General features: G+C 41.7%; 2 protein-coding genes across 5 annotated transcripts in view; one reads left to right on the top strand and one right to left on the bottom strand.

Moving 5' to 3' along the window:
- The first annotated feature begins 357 nt into the window (after positions 1-357).
- tmx2b (thioredoxin-related transmembrane protein 2b) lies at positions 358-12,139 on the top strand. 2 transcript variants are annotated; one of them, XM_036000519.1, is made up of 9 exons: positions 358-369; positions 1,815-2,099; positions 3,341-3,401; positions 6,611-6,724; positions 7,908-7,984; positions 8,091-8,197; positions 8,290-8,355; positions 8,492-8,621; positions 9,236-12,139. In XM_036000519.1, the coding sequence occupies exons 2-9, from the start codon at positions 1,911-1,913 to the stop codon at positions 9,401-9,403; spliced, it is 912 nt and encodes a 303-aa protein (XP_035856412.1). In that variant the 5' UTR covers positions 358-369; positions 1,815-1,910; the 3' UTR covers positions 9,404-12,139. The 2 variants fall into 2 exon arrangements, with proteins under 2 accessions (XP_035856412.1, XP_031170167.1); XM_031314307.2 differs by lacking the exon at positions 358-369 and having other exon boundaries at positions 1,776-2,099.
- A 3,231-nt stretch (positions 12,140-15,370) lies between these two features.
- Positions 15,371-18,591, bottom strand: part of zdhhc5a (zinc finger DHHC-type palmitoyltransferase 5a) — a 31,123-nt gene continuing 27,902 nt past the window's right edge. For 2 of the 3 annotated variants that reach the window (XM_031314121.2, XM_031314118.2), the window contains one exon: positions 15,371-17,239. In XM_031314121.2, the coding sequence (XP_031169981.1) occupies positions 17,234-17,239 (6 nt within the window). In that variant the 3' untranslated portion in view covers positions 15,371-17,233. The remainder of the gene's footprint in view (positions 17,240-18,591) is intronic. The other variant, XM_031314119.2, reaches the window with a different exon arrangement.

Raw genomic sequence — 18,591 nt, forward strand, 5'->3', positions numbered from 1 at the left:
CTTTTGTGCTTTCGACTCATTGTCGTAGTGCTGGGCAGTATACCGGTATACGGATATTAATTTCCCATATGATATGAATTTTTCACATACCGTAATACCAGTGCAACACTGCAGAGAACACTACAGCCAAATTGATCTGCGAGTGACTTCAGAACGGGAGCCTTGTTAACTTCGTACCCTTCTCACTCATGGTTGTAAATTTACAACGACAATTAACCCACAACTAACTCTCTTTAATAGGATACAACACCATAGCACACAGCTATTTGTGACTTTAACAATTTCTAACACTAATAATTTTACATTTAGCCTACAAATTTACACAGCCGAACGGCATGCTGGGTAACATTATAACTGCTAGCTAGCTAGGTTGACAGGAAGTGCTTTTCAATTAAAATTAGCCTGATTAAATTGATTTAAATTAACTCAATATTTTCTCTATTTAGGATTAGATAAATATAATGCTTATGTTTTATTTAACTACAATGGTTGGATTTTATTCCAAACATTTTTATTTGAAATTTAATTAAATATTTGCCTCAAAATCAAAAACACAATCATATTGAATATATTTTACCTAATACATTAATTCAAATCTACATGACCACATAATCATTTCTTACAGTGTACTTCTATTTTCTGTCGTCTTTCTTCTTACAGTTTAATTTTGGTTTTCCTGGCTGATCTGATGCCTCTATCAGCAGGACATCATGTCTGTACACAAAAGCTGTTTGTGCTGTTGTTTTTCTCAGGAGGATAAAGTCTCAGAAATGGGCTTCCATACTTTCCTTATGGGTGCAGACTGAAGCTGAACTAACAGCTTAGGAAGTTCACTCCGTGTAACGGATAAAAGCAGGAGCCAATGCAAGTCCTCCATAGTTTGGTGTCCTGCCCTGCCTGGTTGGAGGATGGAGGGTCTGTGTAGCCTATGTTCCATTTATTCAATCCATCCCATTCACCCTGGTTTCTTTCTGTTCATAGTTTTAAATGACACATTTTACACAGCTGCTTACAAACATACGTATGTATTGCTCAATAGACATTTCTCCAAATTGAAGAAGTTAATTCATTAAAAACATTTTGATAAATCCTTCAAAGACTACTGACTTATTGCTCAATTTTCCTTTATATGAAACTGTATGTCAGTATATATATACTATAGAGAGGTGATATATACAGAGAGGTTTTTCTCTTCTTTAGCTACCCTCGTTGATATAAATGGGGTGTACAGAAAATTAGAAACACCTGTCAGTATAATGCATTACAGTTCAACAGCACTGCTAACTACCTCTTCTAAAATTATCATATTTGAATCTATCAGTTCATTGCAGGACTGTCTGTTACATTAAATCACAGTGAACCAATCATCAGTGACCTGTTCTCTGTCCTGACCAATCAGCGCATGCTATAACACATTCGTCCTGATTGACCTCCACAGTCCTCACCTTTCCGCCCCTTTAAATCAGGATTTTTGTAGAATTTCGCCGACTTCAAACTGCAAAACCAAAACAAGTTACCAAAAAGTAACTACAGTTATACAGGAAGTTACGTATTTCACCTACATATTAAAAGCGAATTTATGTTAAGCTGGGTGAGAAAACGCGCATGTGGGTGTTAATAAAATAACTAAATAATGTATTAAATATAAATCGCAATGTTATATTTATCTAAATTAAACTTTATCATAAAATAAAATTATTTTAAATGTCACACGGTGTATGGCATATAATAATAAATGGTTTTATTTTTAATATCTAAGCCGGAAGTTGTGTTTCCGGCTACTGTTACTGGTAACGTTACGCCAAGACTGCTAGTGTCGAGCCATTCAGCTAACTGTTTCATCACTGGCTGCCTCGGTCTTTTCGGGGTCCATTACCAGTTTTAGTTGTAGTGCGACAGTTAAATAGAAAATGGCTCTGCTAACGCCATTATTCGCTTTCCTGTACCACCTGCCGCAGGTGTACAAGTGGCTGCTGAAGCCCTACTATATAGCCTCTCTCTTCATGTCTATTGCCTTTCTAGCTATCCGCAAGACCCCTGGCATCTGCGACCATCTGGCTACACAGCGAGAGGACGGCAACTCCTGCGACTTCGACTGGGTCCGTAGAAAATGCTAGAGTCACAAATTCCTTTTTTAATAATCGGTATCGACTAGCTAGCTGGTCAGTGGACACAGTTGTGGATCGTTGGACAGGCTGACAGCAAGGGCTAGCGTTATAGCTAGCTAGCTAGCTAGCTGGTAGGTGACATTAACGTTAGCTGTTCTTGGCTATAATAATGACAGGCCGAACTAACGTTACGATGGAAATTCATACTGTTTTGCTTACTGGCAAACATAGCTAGCTAACGTTACTTAAGTCACAAAACGTAACGGTAATTCATAACTCACAATGAATGAAGGTTACACTACCGGTTGAAAGTTTGGGGTCACTTTGGGGAAATTTCCATTCCACTCCATTATAGACAGAATACCAGCTGAGATCAGTTGCATTGTTTTTATAACCAGGGCAGCAGTTTTCAGATTACATTTTGTGCTTCCATAATTGCAAAAGTTCTCCAATGTTTTTTCAGTTAGCCTTTTAAAATGATATCAGATTAGTAAACAGAATGTGCCTTTAACATTGGATGAATGGTTGATGATAATGGGCAATGTAGATATTGCGTTAAAGATCAGCCACTTCTTTCTACAACAGTCGAGAACCCTTTTACAATTATGTAAGCTCATAATGTAATCTGAAAACTGCTGCCCTGATTATAAAAACAATGCAACTGATCTCAGCTGGTATTCTGTCTGGAATGGAGTGGAATGGAAATTTCTAAGTGACCCCAAACTTTTGACCGGTAGTGTATACAAAAATACAGGAATAACTAGTTACGTTACTTGTTACTCCATTCGGTATTGGTTTAGCTCATGGATGTATAATAAGAACGGTTAAGATAGCTAAATTATTGACCTTCTTCTGTAATGTCAGTAAGATACAGGACAAGGAGAATCAATGCAGGAGAGTAGAACCAAGTTTTTTCTTATTAAAACATAATTCAAACGTGTATTGAATGTTGAATTTCACAGTGGATCCTTACTAAACTGTTAAAAGTCGAATTTCTCCGACATCCAAGACATGAATCTAGGTTAAATCGGGTCTTTTGTGTTTTTTGCCCCCAACGTCTCCCCCCAGGCAGCGCAGCAATGGTTATGTTTAGGGTTAGGGTTAGGGTTAGCTGCCTGGAAGGCGCCGTTAGATGCAAAAAACACCATTGAGCGTTAAATCGACCAGCAAAATGTCTGAAAACAAGACTGGTTGACAACAAGTCAATGAGCTGACCATGTTTGTGTTCTCAGAGGGAGGTCGAGATCCTCATGTTCCTCAGTGCCATCGTCATGATGAAGAACAGACGAGCAAGTGAGTAATTGTCTTATTTTCTATTTTGTTCTGAATTAATGTTTTCCTGAGCAGCAATATGATATGTCACATTAAAATCTGATGCAGGGATGAGTTACAGCAAGCGTATGATACAAGTGGGAGTAATATAGAAAGTTAACACTCACCAAGGGTTGTTTTGAGGTGCTGATCACTGGAGGTAGACTTGAAAATAAAATAAATCCATAATTATGCATATCTCCATTTATTTTCCGATGACGCTTCGGCCCTCAGGCCTTCTTCAAATCAACAATGGCGCCAACATATGGAGCCAGAGTGCGAAACTTTTTACTTACAGTGGTGCTCATAAGTTTATGAACCCATGCTAGCTGGTTTTATTTCAGTTAGCCTAATAGCTGGTTTGATTTGCATTGAGAGATGATTTTATGGAAAGTACACCATGTCAGTCTCTAGGTATGGTGAAGGGTATGTGATGATGTGGGGCTATTTTAATTCCAAAGGCCAGGATGCATAGTATCCTGGATCCATGAAATAACTGGCCTTTAAAAATAAAAATATGCCTGCCTCTATGGGGATTTAACATAGGGATGTACTGACTTGATTTTAAGGAAGAACATTTATTTATTCATGATACATTATTCATTCACAAAGAAAATTGGTGTCCTTAAAGATTAGATTTTTCCTAATTTTTTGAATTAAGGCATTAAGATCAATTTCCTAAAGATTATTTTTTTTATTTCTCTTTTTAGTCAACTTTAGCATGGGTTCATAAACTTATGAGCACCACTGTATTTACAAGTTAAGAGTAAACTAATGCACTGGGCCAAACATGATTCTTTTACTGTCTTTCATGTCATCCTCCACTGTGACCAACATCATCCCCCAAAACCCACACTGGTTGAATCATTTTTTTTTTAGATAATTTTTTTGGGCATTTTTAGGCCTTTATTCGACAGGACAGCTGAAGACATGAAAGGCGAGAGAGAGAGGGGGGGAATGACATGCAGCAAAGGGCCACAAGTCAGAGTAGAACCCGGGCCCGCTGCGTCGAGGAGTGAACCTCTATAAATGGACGCCTGCTCTACCAGCTGAGCTATCCGGGCGCCCACACTGGTTGAATCTTAAGCCGTTTTCACATATGAACTCCGGACTATGTCTGAGGAATTAGTTCCTAACGTAGTCCGGAGTTTCCCTTTCACACATGTAGCACACAACAGAAGGTTGTTTGTGTCAGGTGCGTTCTCACTGGAATCACTCCGTTTGATGGAGACGAGGGCTGGCGCAGGGTACAGCGTGGATTACACTATGTCACAGAGTAGCTCATAATTTGGTCCTAAACAAACGAGTCTCTTGCAATTCCTTAAATTTGTCCCAAAGAAGTTCCCAAATCACATCGTCTCTCCAGTTAGACGCAGTTTCTTTCGTCGCAGTCTTCATCAATCAATCCGTTTTATTTGTCACAATCAAATTGTACAAAGTACATTTCCAGTGAAATGTGATCCCATCAGCTTCTTCAAAGTGTGCATGATTTATCATAAAGCAGAATGTGGCCGTCAGATTGGCACATAGGAAAAGAGTCACTAGGTTGAATGGCACCGGCTCTCCAGGATCCAGCCAAGGATCGGTGAAAGACACCACAGCTGCAGACATCCCACTGGAAACAGACGCAGGCACAGAGGCCACCTAGCTCACTGTCCGAAGCCTGTGCCCAGGGCCTGAAGTTAACTAAATTGCTGTGTCTCTATGATCCTATCCTGTATTGATAGTAGCCTACTCGTGGACATTGCGCCGTCATCATGTGCTGTAGTAGGGGGGCCCGCCTTGATAATCCTGCATAGGGGCCCGGTGTTGGCTCGTTACGCCACTGCATATAAGAGATGAGATGACTGACAAAATCAGGAGTAGCCTACGCGCACCACAACAACAAAAAAACACTGGTGAATGCGCATCATAACACATAAAAAAACACACAAGGGCAGTCCCTCCAGGATTTCGCAGTCTTTTCTTGAGATTGTTGCGTCCCAAAATGCCTGATTTCGCGGGAGCTTTTGAAAAAAATTGTGATAAAAGTTGCAATTGATTGTTGCAATGAATTTGCAGAAGACAGTGAAAGTTGCAAAAAAAGTTGAAATATTTTTGTATAGTTGTTTAAAAATAAAAAGGAAACTTGTTTTGGGGAGAACAATAATTATTACTATTAATTAATTACTCTGGGCTGAGATTAGGAACCTTACCAAAAAGGCTCAGGATGCTGCAAATGAATAATATATATAAAATAAATATGAAAAAGGCTGGTGGATTTAAGACAAAAAATAATAATCAAATATGAACATATCTGTCACTGTCAGTGGCTTGTTGATCTTTACATTGTTAGTTAATTTCCTATCCTGGCCTGGGACTCACATTCATATGGTTTGATAAAGTACTTATTGGACTTTAACTTATCATTGCACTTACAATAACGAGCGTAGCTGTCCTCAATTTAAGTCATTGTGTAGGTCTCATCTGCGTTTTTTCCTGCATCCACCATGTGTGTTTGTGTGTGTGTGCGTGCATCAGTCGCGGGGGGAACGGATCAGCCCCGCCTGCTGCAGAGAGCCGACAGGATTGAAACGGCAGCAGCTTTCAGCGACTTTAGAGTGAAAAATCGTTACAGCGTACATTGATGTTAAAATGAATACAGGTTGGCAGGACGGTCTGAAATGTTTTGCACGGTCTTTCGCTGTACGTTTTGTTGGTAAATGTGAGATGTTCAAGTCACACACGTCTCGTCTTCATAACAGAAATAAGGAAATTAATTTGACCCGTTCTCACTCCCGCTTGGTCAGTGGCTGCACGTGGGACTGCTGGGATTGTTGCGAGTAATGAAAATGTGATAGGCCCCAACCGGCACCGTCAGACACCACCTACCAAGAGCCTGGGTCTGCCGAGGTTTCTTCCTAAAAGGGAGTTTTTCCTCGCCACTGTCGCACTAAATGCTTGCTCTTTGGGGGAATTACTGGAATTGTTGGGTCTTTGTAAATTATAGAGTGTGGTCTAGACCTACTCTATCTGTAAAATGTCTCGAGATAACTCTTGTTATGATTTGATACTATAAATAAAATTGAATTGAATTGCAGTGAATGTGTGAAAGCGGCTTTAGAAACGGCACTGCTCATGATTTTAAATGCAAAATTTGTATGGATTTTGGACAAAAGCATGGAACATGTCTCTGTATCTGTTCATATCAGTAACGGTGGAGCAGCATTTGGGCAACATCATCCTGTTTAGCAAAGTGGCCAATGTCATCCTGTTCTTCAGACTGGACATCAGGATGGGACTGCTCTACCTGACACTCTGCATAGGTCAGTCAACCCTACACATACACACACACACACACACACACACACACACACACACACACACACACACACACACACACACACACACACACACACACACACACACACACACACACACACCAGCTGGTTCCTGTCTTATGAATCAAATGTCAATAAGCAGGTTCTGATGTTGCATGTCTGGTGACGTACGTTGTTCTTATTGTCAACAAATCCCATGTGCAGACCCAAACCAGCAGTGAATGTATCTACAGACAAGTAGTGTGTGGATCAAAGCCTGATATATCTTCTTCCTCTGTACCAAAGAGTTCCACTGTTGTTTAAAACACCTCAATGAGCCATTCTGTTGCACTGGTTGATATGCTCCTTCATCACCATGAACACACACTAGAGTTTATTTTGACCCAGTCCCACATACACCATCCTGCTGCCACAAAAACTCACTAGAGCAGTATTCCTCAAAGAAGGGCAGAACAAGCGCCATTGAGTAGATTTGGTAAACTATTAGCCTGGGAAAATCCTGACGAACTTCCGGCAAATTTGAGATTTGCTCAGCAAGTCCGTCTGGCCAAGAGCCCATTCAAGCCCATTTCCAATTTTTCAAATCGAGGCACCAATCACAACCGTTGAGGCGGGCTTTACACGGTGACGATAGCACATCGACAGCGAGCAGCTTTTTGTTTACATTCAACATGACGCCCACCGAAGCACAGCAACCCGTTGATGCCGCTGTCGCTGCTACGTCATCCGGATCGTTGGTCTGATTGGTTGAAGGACTATCCAATTGCGCCCAGAGGCATTTGAGCGGCGTCCGTTGGTGACGCCCTTTTGGAAATGACCCACTCTCAGTTACAACTGAGAAGGGTCTGGTGTCAACCAGGCTAGTAAAATATGTTTTTAATTTAAAATTCAAAACAGGGCTTCTCAAAATGTCTGCCAGCGATTCCAAAGCCTAACAGTGAGGAGCATGTGTTATTTTAAATATTATCATCAGGTGCCAGCGTGAAAATATTTTTTTCTACAAATAAATGGCAAAATAGCACATTTACCAGAGTTCACCAGTTTTGTGTGGGTTCACGCTGTTAAGATAAGGTCGTGGCTGTGTATGGTGTTTGGGGAGTTGATGTTCTGTCAATTAATTAATCAGTGAATTTACAAATATAATGTCATCTCGTGTTGGTTCTTTCAGTGTTTCTGATGATCTGCAAGCCTCCTCTTTACATGGGACCAGAGTACATCAAATACTTCAGTGACAAAACCATTGATGTGAGTACAAATGAATTTGTAGTAGCACGTTTGTGCATTACCAAGAGCAAGGATCTGTGCAATTTCTTTTTAATCATAAATCAAAATTGTGTGTGTGTGTGTCCAGGATGAGCTGGACAAAGACAGTCGTGTGACGTGGATTGTTGAATTTTTCGCCAACTGGTCTCCAGAGTGCCAGTCCTTTGCTTCGGTCTATGCTGATCTTTCTCTCAAGTAAGACTTCATCCGCTCACTCAGTAAAAGTACAAGTACAGTCAGTGACATTAATGAGTAACTTGGGTTACTTTTTGCTTCTTGTGTTTCAGGTATAACTGTTCTGGTCTCAAGTTTGGCAAAGTGGACATTGGACGTTATGGAGAAGTTTCCAAAAAGTAAGAAGAATGTCTCAGTGTTTTTTTTTTAATTCTCTTTTGTCTTTAAGAAGTTGGTGTCATAGATTGATGGGCCTGTATGTCGTCAGAGAGGACAGACCAGACGTGAACATTTCATATGGATTTAATCCTGTAGGTACAAGGTGTCTACATCTCCGCTGTCCAAGCAGCTTCCATCCTTGGTGTTGTTTCAGGGAGGGAAGGAGGTGATGCGGCGCCCCCAGGTGGACAAGAAGGGTAGAGCCGTATCCTGGAGCTTCACTGAGGTTAGACCACTCTTTGTGTGGTAATTTTAAACTCTGGTGGATTTGTGAGGACTATGGTTAACTGCTCCTCAGATCTCTGCAGGGTAAATCCAGACAGCTAGCTAGACTATCCTATACTAGAGTTTTCTGTTGCACGACTAAAACTACTTTTAAACGTACAAAATGTACCAAAACAAGTTCCTTCCTGAGACTATTTTGCAGCGGCACCATGGCTCTGTCTGGGTGCTTAGCACCACCCAAGACGATTGTGATTGGTTTATAGAAATGCCAATAAACAAGAGCACGTTTTTCTCCCATCTCGGAATGCTGTGTGGACTAGCCAGACCTTCCTCTGCAGCGCTGTGGAGGAAGGTCTGGCAGTGCGAGACCACTCTGACTCTGGCAGTGGCCATAGTGTCTAGCAAAGTGCAGCTAGACTACTCTCTGTCTGTAGCTGCAGATTGTTGTACATCTCAGTGTTGGAACCCTTTCTAGTGAAATACCTCAATATCTTGTTTTTTCAGAAAGCTGCCCCCAAGAATAGTACTCTGTGCCAAACTCCTAAACAGTGTAGATGTTTCAGCATTTAAACTGTAAACTGGTGTCAGTAACAGCCTCTGTCTCTCCCCTCCCAGGAGAACATCATCCGAGAGTTCAACCTGAACGAACTCTACCAGAAATCCAAGAAGCTCAACAAGACCAAAGAAGACAAGGTCAGCGAATCCCAGTTCCCGCCGGTCCCCGAGGAGGATGAGCCTGAGCAGCAAGAGGTGGTGGAGTCTGAATCCAAGAAGGACAAATAAGACGGTTCGTATCACTCAGCTTCCAACCCTGGATGAAATGTGCGGGTCCAGGTCAGCTCCTCCTCCTCCTCTTCCTCCTACTCCTCCTGCTCCGCCTGCTCTCTCATCTTCAAAGTGAATCAGAACAGGGCTGGCGTCGCTGCGGATCATCACGAGATTTTCAAATCACCACAGTACTTCTGCCTCCCTTCAGCACCATTAACCCTAACCCCAGTTAAACCCAGTAATTCAACACAGGTGCATCTACTCAGTCTGTTTTCCCTCTATGAAAGAGCAAAGAGAACAAGTGTGTACTTTAGCAGAGGAGCAAACTGGGACTCAGTAAAGGAGCTTTTTTGGGGGGGTTGTAATGCTCAAACCTGGCCCAGTATAATGCTGTAAGGCCTGGAAATGTGCTGTGCAGACCTGCCATGTGCACTGGGTTATAAAGTCTACACCACACATTTCTGATGGTTAAAGCTGTGAAGTCTGAGTGACTGCTAATTTAGGAGTTCTTAATAATTAACAGTAAGGGATCAGTGAATGTGATGCTACTTTGTTCTAGATTCTTTTTATGCAGCTAATTGAATTAGATAAATGTAGATTTTTTTTTAAAAATCAGAATAAGTGTATATTTATGTAAACTAAGTTATAACTCAGTGGTACACAAAAAGTCGTTAAACTGGTGTTTTTGGTTTGTAGTGAGAGCTGCAATATGGGAGCACTTGTTTAACATCAACACATCTGCAGGAGTCGGGTGGTGCTACTCAAGTTGACTAATAGTTCATAGTACAGCTTCCCTATTCTTCCCTCACAGACCAAACTACACTCCGTCATTCCATTCATTTCATATTAATGTATTTTTATGGATCCCAACTCACTTTTTGTTTGTTGTTTGTTTTGTATGCAGTGTATGTGCCTCTCAGAGAGATCAACAGTCATTCATGCCATGGCTGACTTGGGAGGCATTTTCTTGTTTGAAAACCCTTTCAGGTTTTCTACCAAATGGGTTGCACTTTTATTTTTCACTATTTCTATGTTGCCAACAAGGTAACCAGTATTGTTATGTTTTTAGAAGCAAGCAGTGCTCAAGCCTTAGCATCCACTGGCACTCACTGTTTAATAGCTTCTCAACCCCCGGTTGCTTCTGTAACATTGACCGTTTATTTGAGGAAAAAAAACACCACGTCCTCAACATAGACAGAAACAGAAAAGTCAGCAATTCCTTTAAGTATGGAAAGTAAGAAGTGGGCCTGTCTACCGTCTTGGTCAAGACTACAGTATTAGTTCAAATACTACTCCAATAATATTAAACATACTCACTACAGATTGTTGACAGTATTAATCGGATGTCATGACCTCAGACTGCATGTTCAACGACAGCCAATCTGCCAAATATTTGGCACAATAGTTAAAATGAGTCAGGGGTGACAAATCCTGGGTTACAATGAGTCTTGATCCTTATTTTCTCAGTTTTAGATATAGATATTATAAATGATTTGATCTCCCGTTGCTGCGTTCACTAATGGCAGCGTCTACTGTAACTTTAGACCCAGGCGCGTTCCTACAAAGCAATCCTAAAACAGTTGACATGAAAAGGGTCTGAGTGAGGAGCCATGCTCACGCTGGGGCTTTGGTCAGTCTGACTGAAACATCTGGGCAACTATTAGATGGATTGCCATATAATGTTGTACAGACATTCATTGTCTTCAGAGGATGGATCCTACTGACTTTTCATCGAGGGCCATCCTCAGGTCAAAATCAAAATGAGTCCGATACTTTGGTTTATGACCAAATACCTGCAGAACTGATGACATTCAGTTCAGCCTCTGCTGTACTTAGTGTTTTACTGCTAATCAGCTAATGTTAGCACGCTACACACTAAACTATGATGGTAACCATGGTAGACATTATACCTGCTAAACATTAGCATGTTAGCATGCTGATGTTAGCATTTAGTACAATTTTTTTTGTATTGCAAATGAAATCTAACAAATATCGATATATCAGTCAGAAATGATCCACGACCCCGTCTTCATATTGGGTGATTCCCAAAGTGGGTCCCGAGGCTGGGGTTGAGAAGCTGGGTCACCTGAACGCACCACAGGTATATTGGATGTGTGAATGCTGGCAGCGACACAGTTCCATCATTAGACGGTAGCACGATACTGGTACGTGTGATTGTGCATGTGTGGATCCAGAACTGACTCTGCTTTTTTCCATTCAGATTCTGAAGTCATGTTATCAGATGATGTCAAACCATGCACTCATGCACTGCACCTTGTTTGGCTGAATACTGCACACATCTTATATTCTACAAACCTGTGATCAGCACGGTGATGAAGTGAGAGCATGTTAGAGAGCATGGCACCACATCACATTCATACATCCACTATTGTGTTTTAGTGGTTTCTTTGGACCAAAATAACAAGTTTTTGAGGCATTTCATTTAATTTTCCTGCTTTCTTGCTAACTTTCCTAATAATGATTTTGAGCTGTTTTTCCCACACATACACTGTAAAAATGAGCTTTTTGAGTTTATTCTTAATCACTTTATTACTAAAACTGTTTTGTATTGTACTCTTCTTGTGAAATTGATTTGACCTTTTGACCTTTTAGTTATGTTGCATTTCATATGAGCTGCATTCCACGGCTTATGTATATCGGCTCCTGTACTTGGATGGAGACGTCTGCTGAGAAGACCTCAGAAGTCGGGCCTGTTTTGTTATTCATGCAATAAAACAATGTGCACGTGAAGCATTTCAACGCAGCCTTCATTCTTCAGATATATGACTCTTCATCGTTCCTCTGAAACCTTTACTGTTATTTCCACATTACACTAAATGACCAAAGAAACTCTGGTACAATGTAATGCAAGATAGAAGGTCACTTTGACTACTAAACACTTACAAATATTGTATAATGCAATCCAATGAAATGGCAGCAATAACTGGCCTCTGCTCTAAGAGTGTAGTTACCATAGACTGGATAATATTAATGGACAGAGCATGTGTGACGTCACCCATTGGTTTGTGGAGATCTGCTATGAGTCGTTGAGTTTGCCGTTACAGGCGCAGCCATCCTGGTTGGGATGTGATGATTTTAGACGCGAGGGAGGAGAGAGGGAGGAGCTGCTTACACTCTACGTGACGTTACACCCTTTCACTGGCAATCACATCATAGCCACGCCCTAAAACACCCCCCGCTTTATCACCGATTTTAAAATAAACGAGACCATAATTCACTAAATGAACATCGTTCTGTGTTGCAGAAGACTTAAAACTAGCGATTGAGACCATAAACTCATTATGAAAATGTTCACTGAGGTAATAAATCAAGTGAGAAGTGGGTCACTTTCTCATAGGCTTCTACAGAAACCCACCAAATTTTGCAACCGCACGTGTCTCCCCCTGCTTGAATTCAGATAGAATACAGCTTTAAGGCACTTTGCCGAACTGGATGCGTTGTCCATTAATATTATAGTCTGGTGGTTACAGTGCATTCAGAAAGTATTTAGACACTGTTATGCACACCCTTGTGCTAAAATCGTTAAATTTCAATTCCTCTCATCAGTCACTCAATACCCCATAATGACAGAAAAACTGCAATATCACATTGACACACAAGTATTTAGACCCTTTGCTATGACACTTGGAATTTAACTCTGACGTCTCCCAAATCCCTTCACTATGAGAAACCAACAGCCTAGCGAGCTAGCAAGCTACACACTGAAAATGGCAACTTTTGAAGATTTTGGATGTGCAACAAGGCAGGCCTGTTTGGTTCTTTCGGGGAATAGAATAATGATTGTAAAGATTTACAAAGAATATGTTTACGGCATTTCCTCTCTAACTGGGACATTTTGGGAGCGATTGGTGTGATTGCTGTAGACGAAGTACACACGGAGATACACTAATATTTTAAGTGGCTTTTTCTTTTGCAGGGTGCAAATGTTCCACTAAAACAAGTTCCTTTCGGAGACGATTGTGATTGGTTAAAGAAATGCAAACAACCTAGAGCATTTTTTCCCCCTCCTATCCCAGAATGCATCTGTGGTGTAGCCAGACCTTACTCCACAGCGCTGTTAAGATAGGTCTGGCAATGTGAGACTAGTAGAGTCCTAACCCCAACCCCAGTTGAACTGCAGTCTGCTAATGATTCTCAGTGGGTTCATCACAAGTCATCACTCAGATGATATTAATTTGATCCACCCTAACATAAACATATTGATTAATGCAGCTTCAAAGAGTTTGGAATGTTCCTTTTACTTTGGTAGCGTCCAGCAGTCGTATCAAAGAATGCACTGTGGAAGACAGCAAGGCATGAATCTGAGCCAAAGACAGCAAAGTGAATGGGTTGAACCTGCACCCATTCTCACTGGGAGTGTTGTACAAACTAAAGTGTTTTGGCTGGTGCCACAAGTTTCAGAGGCCAAAATCTGTGCACATACAACTGAAACTGTTCAGCTGCATTCCACCAGGGCTAATTTATTGTGTGACCTGGGTGAAGAAAGGCCCTTTAACAGCACTACAAAGAGGGTGCCAAATCACTTTCATCGGATAGCGTACCTACAGAGATACAAGTCTGTCGAGTCAAATTTCTCTAAATCCCTTTAAAGTGAAAAGAGCGACTATATTCCACCTCTTTGTTTGAAGTTTATTATCAACCCTCCAGCCCCGCACCATATCCATCCACACACACGGCTGTACAGTACACATATTTGTCATGTCATGTTTCCCAGCCCTGTCCTTATCAAACACACAGGCAGATCAGTCTTTACCTCCACCATCCATTCTGCTAAAACAAGCAAGTGTCCCCAAATCACAGCACTTCTCCCTTTTTGTGATGTCATAGATCAGACACAGGATACTCTTTGTTTAACTCTCATGGTACATCAAGTGTGCTTCATGTATTTTACCATAAGTGGTTGGATGTGGTCCGGTGTTGTTCCCATTTGTGTCCCAGACTGGATTAAGACAACATGGCCAAAGATGAAAACGTAATACGTGACACTCCAGACAAAACAGATTCTAAAAGCCATACTTAGGCCTTACATCGCACTACGTCACTCACCAACAACTGTTAAACTGTTGTCCTTCAACCTGTTGCACCAGTTAGCTAGTTCCAGGGCCAGATACTGGATTTCAGTTGAAATGGTTCAGAGAACTAACTATATGTACACGTGATGGCTCTAAAAGGGGTAATGAAGCAAGGTGTAATTAGATTTAGTGTAGACTTCCTGTACAACTGAATCCAAGTTTAAAGGTGCTGTAGGTAGGATTATGAAGATCCAGGGCTTAGCCAAAAAATTTGAACATCAACAACTTCTCAGTCCCTCCCCCCTTTCTGCTAAAGTCCAAAATGGTCTCCTAAGCCCCTCCCCCCACAAGGGAGAATGAATGCGTGTGCATGAGCAGTGATTGACACGCAGTTAGACACCCCCCCTGGCCCTGATTGGTCATCTGAACAGGGAGCGGTGGATTTTTCTAAATCTCTCTCCAGGCTGTAGGTGACCAGAGGAGCTGGATTTTTTTTTTATTACCTGCTTCATGTAGTTCTACTGGAACATAGGGTCAGTTTCAGCAAATATGAGAGAAAGTTAGTTTTATAAGTCTTACCTACTGCACCTTTAACTGGTGCAACAAAGTGCTGGAGCTGTTGGTGGCAGAAGGTGTTTGGGATGTGAAGTCTTTAGCAAACAATAGACTGGTAATGTTTAGCAGGGAGAAGGAAGACTTGTGCACTGCTTTACATCATCACAACTTCTCTTTTAAACAATATAACATTTTCTCAGACTGGGAGCCTCATTTATGTTTTAACTTCATCTTAAATTCATTTCCCATAAAGCTAAATTAAAATTCATTTGGAGACCAGGACTGTCCAGTTTGAGTAGTAAGAGATTGGGGCCACTTGCGTCATTATTGAATCCATTTTTTTTATTTATTTTTTAACAGAAGCCATAATACAGAGGTCATTTCCACGTGTTTTATAGAGAACTAACTGAAATCCTTACTGACCATCTTATAAATAAGGCGTCTGGTCTGAGCTTCTGAACCAAAAACCAATCAGCTGGCTGCTTTCATCTTTTTAATAGGACTAAAACTCAACCCCTCTTTTGAGACAATATTAAAAACTCTTGGTTTATCAATAGCTATATTTCCATATAAATTCATATAAAACAATTTCAAATTAAATAGGTGACATAAAAAAAACTTTAATTTTCAAGGCAATTGCTCGAGGAATGACGGCCTTGTCTTAAAGAGCCCGTTGAAAACAAAAAGGCCAAAACATGATTTCCTTGTTCACTTTAGTTCCTCACTTGTTTGTTCGAACAGACCACTTTGGTCCACAGCCAAACAAGATGGCCTATAGTGGCTAGTAGTAATAGTAGTGCATGCTGCAGTCTGGTATGAACGCCACTTAAAAAAAAAGAAACCCACATTTAAAATCACATCACCCTGTACAAACATGGAACCATATTCACATCTAGAAATAAATCAAATGAATCAGAGAAACGGAATCAGGATTTAGTTTTTGTCACATTTTTCATCCCTCCGTCAAAAGGCAAGCCAATTCACGCAGCGCCACTGAGAGGAAAGGAACGTTCATCTGTGACGCGGTAGATTGTCACAAGTCCATAACAGCTCTCACTTGCTAGATTACGGACCTCCTGCCGGGTCCCGTTGTGCATTTCCGTGACTGAGTGGAAGGCTGTGAACGGGACAGCGGCCTCGAGGAGAGTCCGCGGTGGACCGGGTCTGGGCTGCATCACGGACTCCATGCATGCACACACAACACCACTTGTGTTCACGGGCCAATGAAATCACTCCGTTTGGTAGATGCTGTTATTTAAAGAAGGCCGTATCCGACAACTGTAATGCATTGTCTGAAGAACTAGCTATGACTTCACCTGATATCACACATTTAGTTTACACTAAACTGGTCGTCTATGGGAAGCCCTTCACTTTGGATGGATTCTACTTTGATTTTGATCAGGTTCCAAAGATTGTTATCATCATCATCATCATCATGGGGTTTTGTGTTTAATGATGTTTGAAATGTTAGTGGATAAATGTTAAAATATTAAACAGCACTACTTTTGACCTTAATGCAGCTTCAGTCCAAAAGTGCTGATTGTTAACTTGGTAAACTTCGAGTCATCAAACCTCAGAGCTCCAGAGCTCGTTGGCGGCCCCAGCCCTGGCAGTGGAATGCCCTGCGCTGCTATACTTGTATAATGTTAACACCCAGACCTGACCATGCTAGTGCCTCGTGCTACCTGCTGACGATAAACCCACAAAAAAAGGTGCCAAAACATAATTCCGGTTTGGTCCAGTGAGATCCCCCAAAAATAGTCTTTTACAGCCCAGTCCTGGCTTACATCAGTCCAGGTCTTACTCTCATTTTACCAGCAGAGTTATTGAGGTGGATGCCCAGAGGCAGGGCAGTCCAGCACAGTTTAGCTCCACCGTCAATCAGCCAGAGAGGAGTTCAACCCATCCTCAGATGTCCCGGTCTAACAGTTGCTTATGAAAAACCCAAGTCTGTCCCTCAAAAAGGCAGAAGGAGGCAGCAGCATCTCCTTTTTTGTCTCATTGGTCCTCGAGCGGAAGGCTGGCCGGCACTCAGACAGAAATCTCGTAGGTGGTTCCCCCGACGCCCGTCACCTTCTTCACCCCGCCACCCGTAGGCTTGTGGGGGGGACTCGGCATCAACGCTGCGCTGGGAAAAGCAGCTCCAGGCCGGGCGGACATGCTGACTGGGTGAGAGGGGGAGGAAGGGGCGGAGCAGGATGAGGAGGAGAAGAGCTGGCCGCCGTTGGTCCGACTCAGAGGTTTCATCTGGATCAGCTCATCCCTGATTTTAGAAAAAAGAAACACAAAGATGATCAGTGTGACGGTTTAGGACAGGAAGTCCACAGAGATCTATGACACAACAATTAGAACTGAACCCCTTCACTTCCAAACAGCTGGCAGCACATGAGACATTATTACAGGTCTGATATCTCCTTAAGTGGAGTTAGTTCATTTGGTCTCTGGGAGACGAGGGAAACAACTAGCTCTCACACACTTAAATGCTTATATCAATATTCTCTGTTTTCACAAAGAGCTGACAGAAATAAACTGGTTATGAACATTAGATTGCATGACATGAATAATGACGATTTAAAAGCTTTTTAAAAAGGAACATGCCGACTTATTGGGACTTTGTCTTATTCACTGTATCCCCCAGAGTTAGATAAGTCCATACATACCCTTCTCATCTCTGTGAGTGTCCTAACTCTGTCTGACGCACCCACCGCTAGCCTAGCTTAGCACAGATCCTGGAGGTAACCGGCTCCATCTAGCCTAGCTTAGCACAGATCCTGGAGGCTCCATCTAGCCTAGCTTAGCACAGATCCTGGAGGTAACCGGCTCCATCTAGCCTACTGCTCCCAATAAGTGACAAAATAACACCAACATGTTCCTATTTACATGTTGTGATTTGTAGAGTCACAGCGTGTACAAATAACAAGGCTGTCTAACTCTGGGGGTTAGGGTGGAGAAGACAAAGTCCCAATAAGTCGGCGTGTTCCTTTAACACCACATAGAATGCAATTTAATACCATCCAAAGGATGACAGTATGATAAGGTTTATTATAGTTATTAATGAATCATAATATTTCACTTTTTGCCAAGAGAATATAATTAATGATTCCTGATGACAAAATGAATGAACCAGTAGTGTGCATTACTGTGGGATGTGTACTATATTGATCAGGGTGTTAGCAGATGGATTCACAAGTTCAGCTTCTGAAAACATGCTGAAACCGCAAATCTACCATCTACCGTGCTTATCTACTTTCAACAGTTCTGTTACAGCTTTCACACTCGGCCAAAACAATCTAACTAAATGGGCAAATGCACCAGCGTTCATTTTTTAAGATTATTTTTGGGGCATTTTTAGGCCTTTATTAACAGGACAGCTGAAGAAATGAAAGGGGAGAGAGAGGGGGGGAATGACATGCAGCAAAGGGCCACAGGTCAGAGTCGAACCCGGGCCCGCTGCGTCGAGGAGTATATATGGGCGCCTGCTCTACCAACTGAGCTATCCGGGCGCCCGCCTTACTTACTTCGCTGGTCTACAGCCCAAACCTCAGTCTACATGGGTCGGTATGTACTCTACAATCTTACTTCAAGGGCCACACCTGCTATTACTGCAGATGGTGC

This window comes from Sander lucioperca, chromosome 4 (genome assembly GCF_008315115.2).
Source record: "Sander lucioperca isolate FBNREF2018 chromosome 4, SLUC_FBN_1.2, whole genome shotgun sequence".
Taxonomy (NCBI): domain Eukaryota; kingdom Metazoa; phylum Chordata; class Actinopteri; order Perciformes; family Percidae; genus Sander; species Sander lucioperca.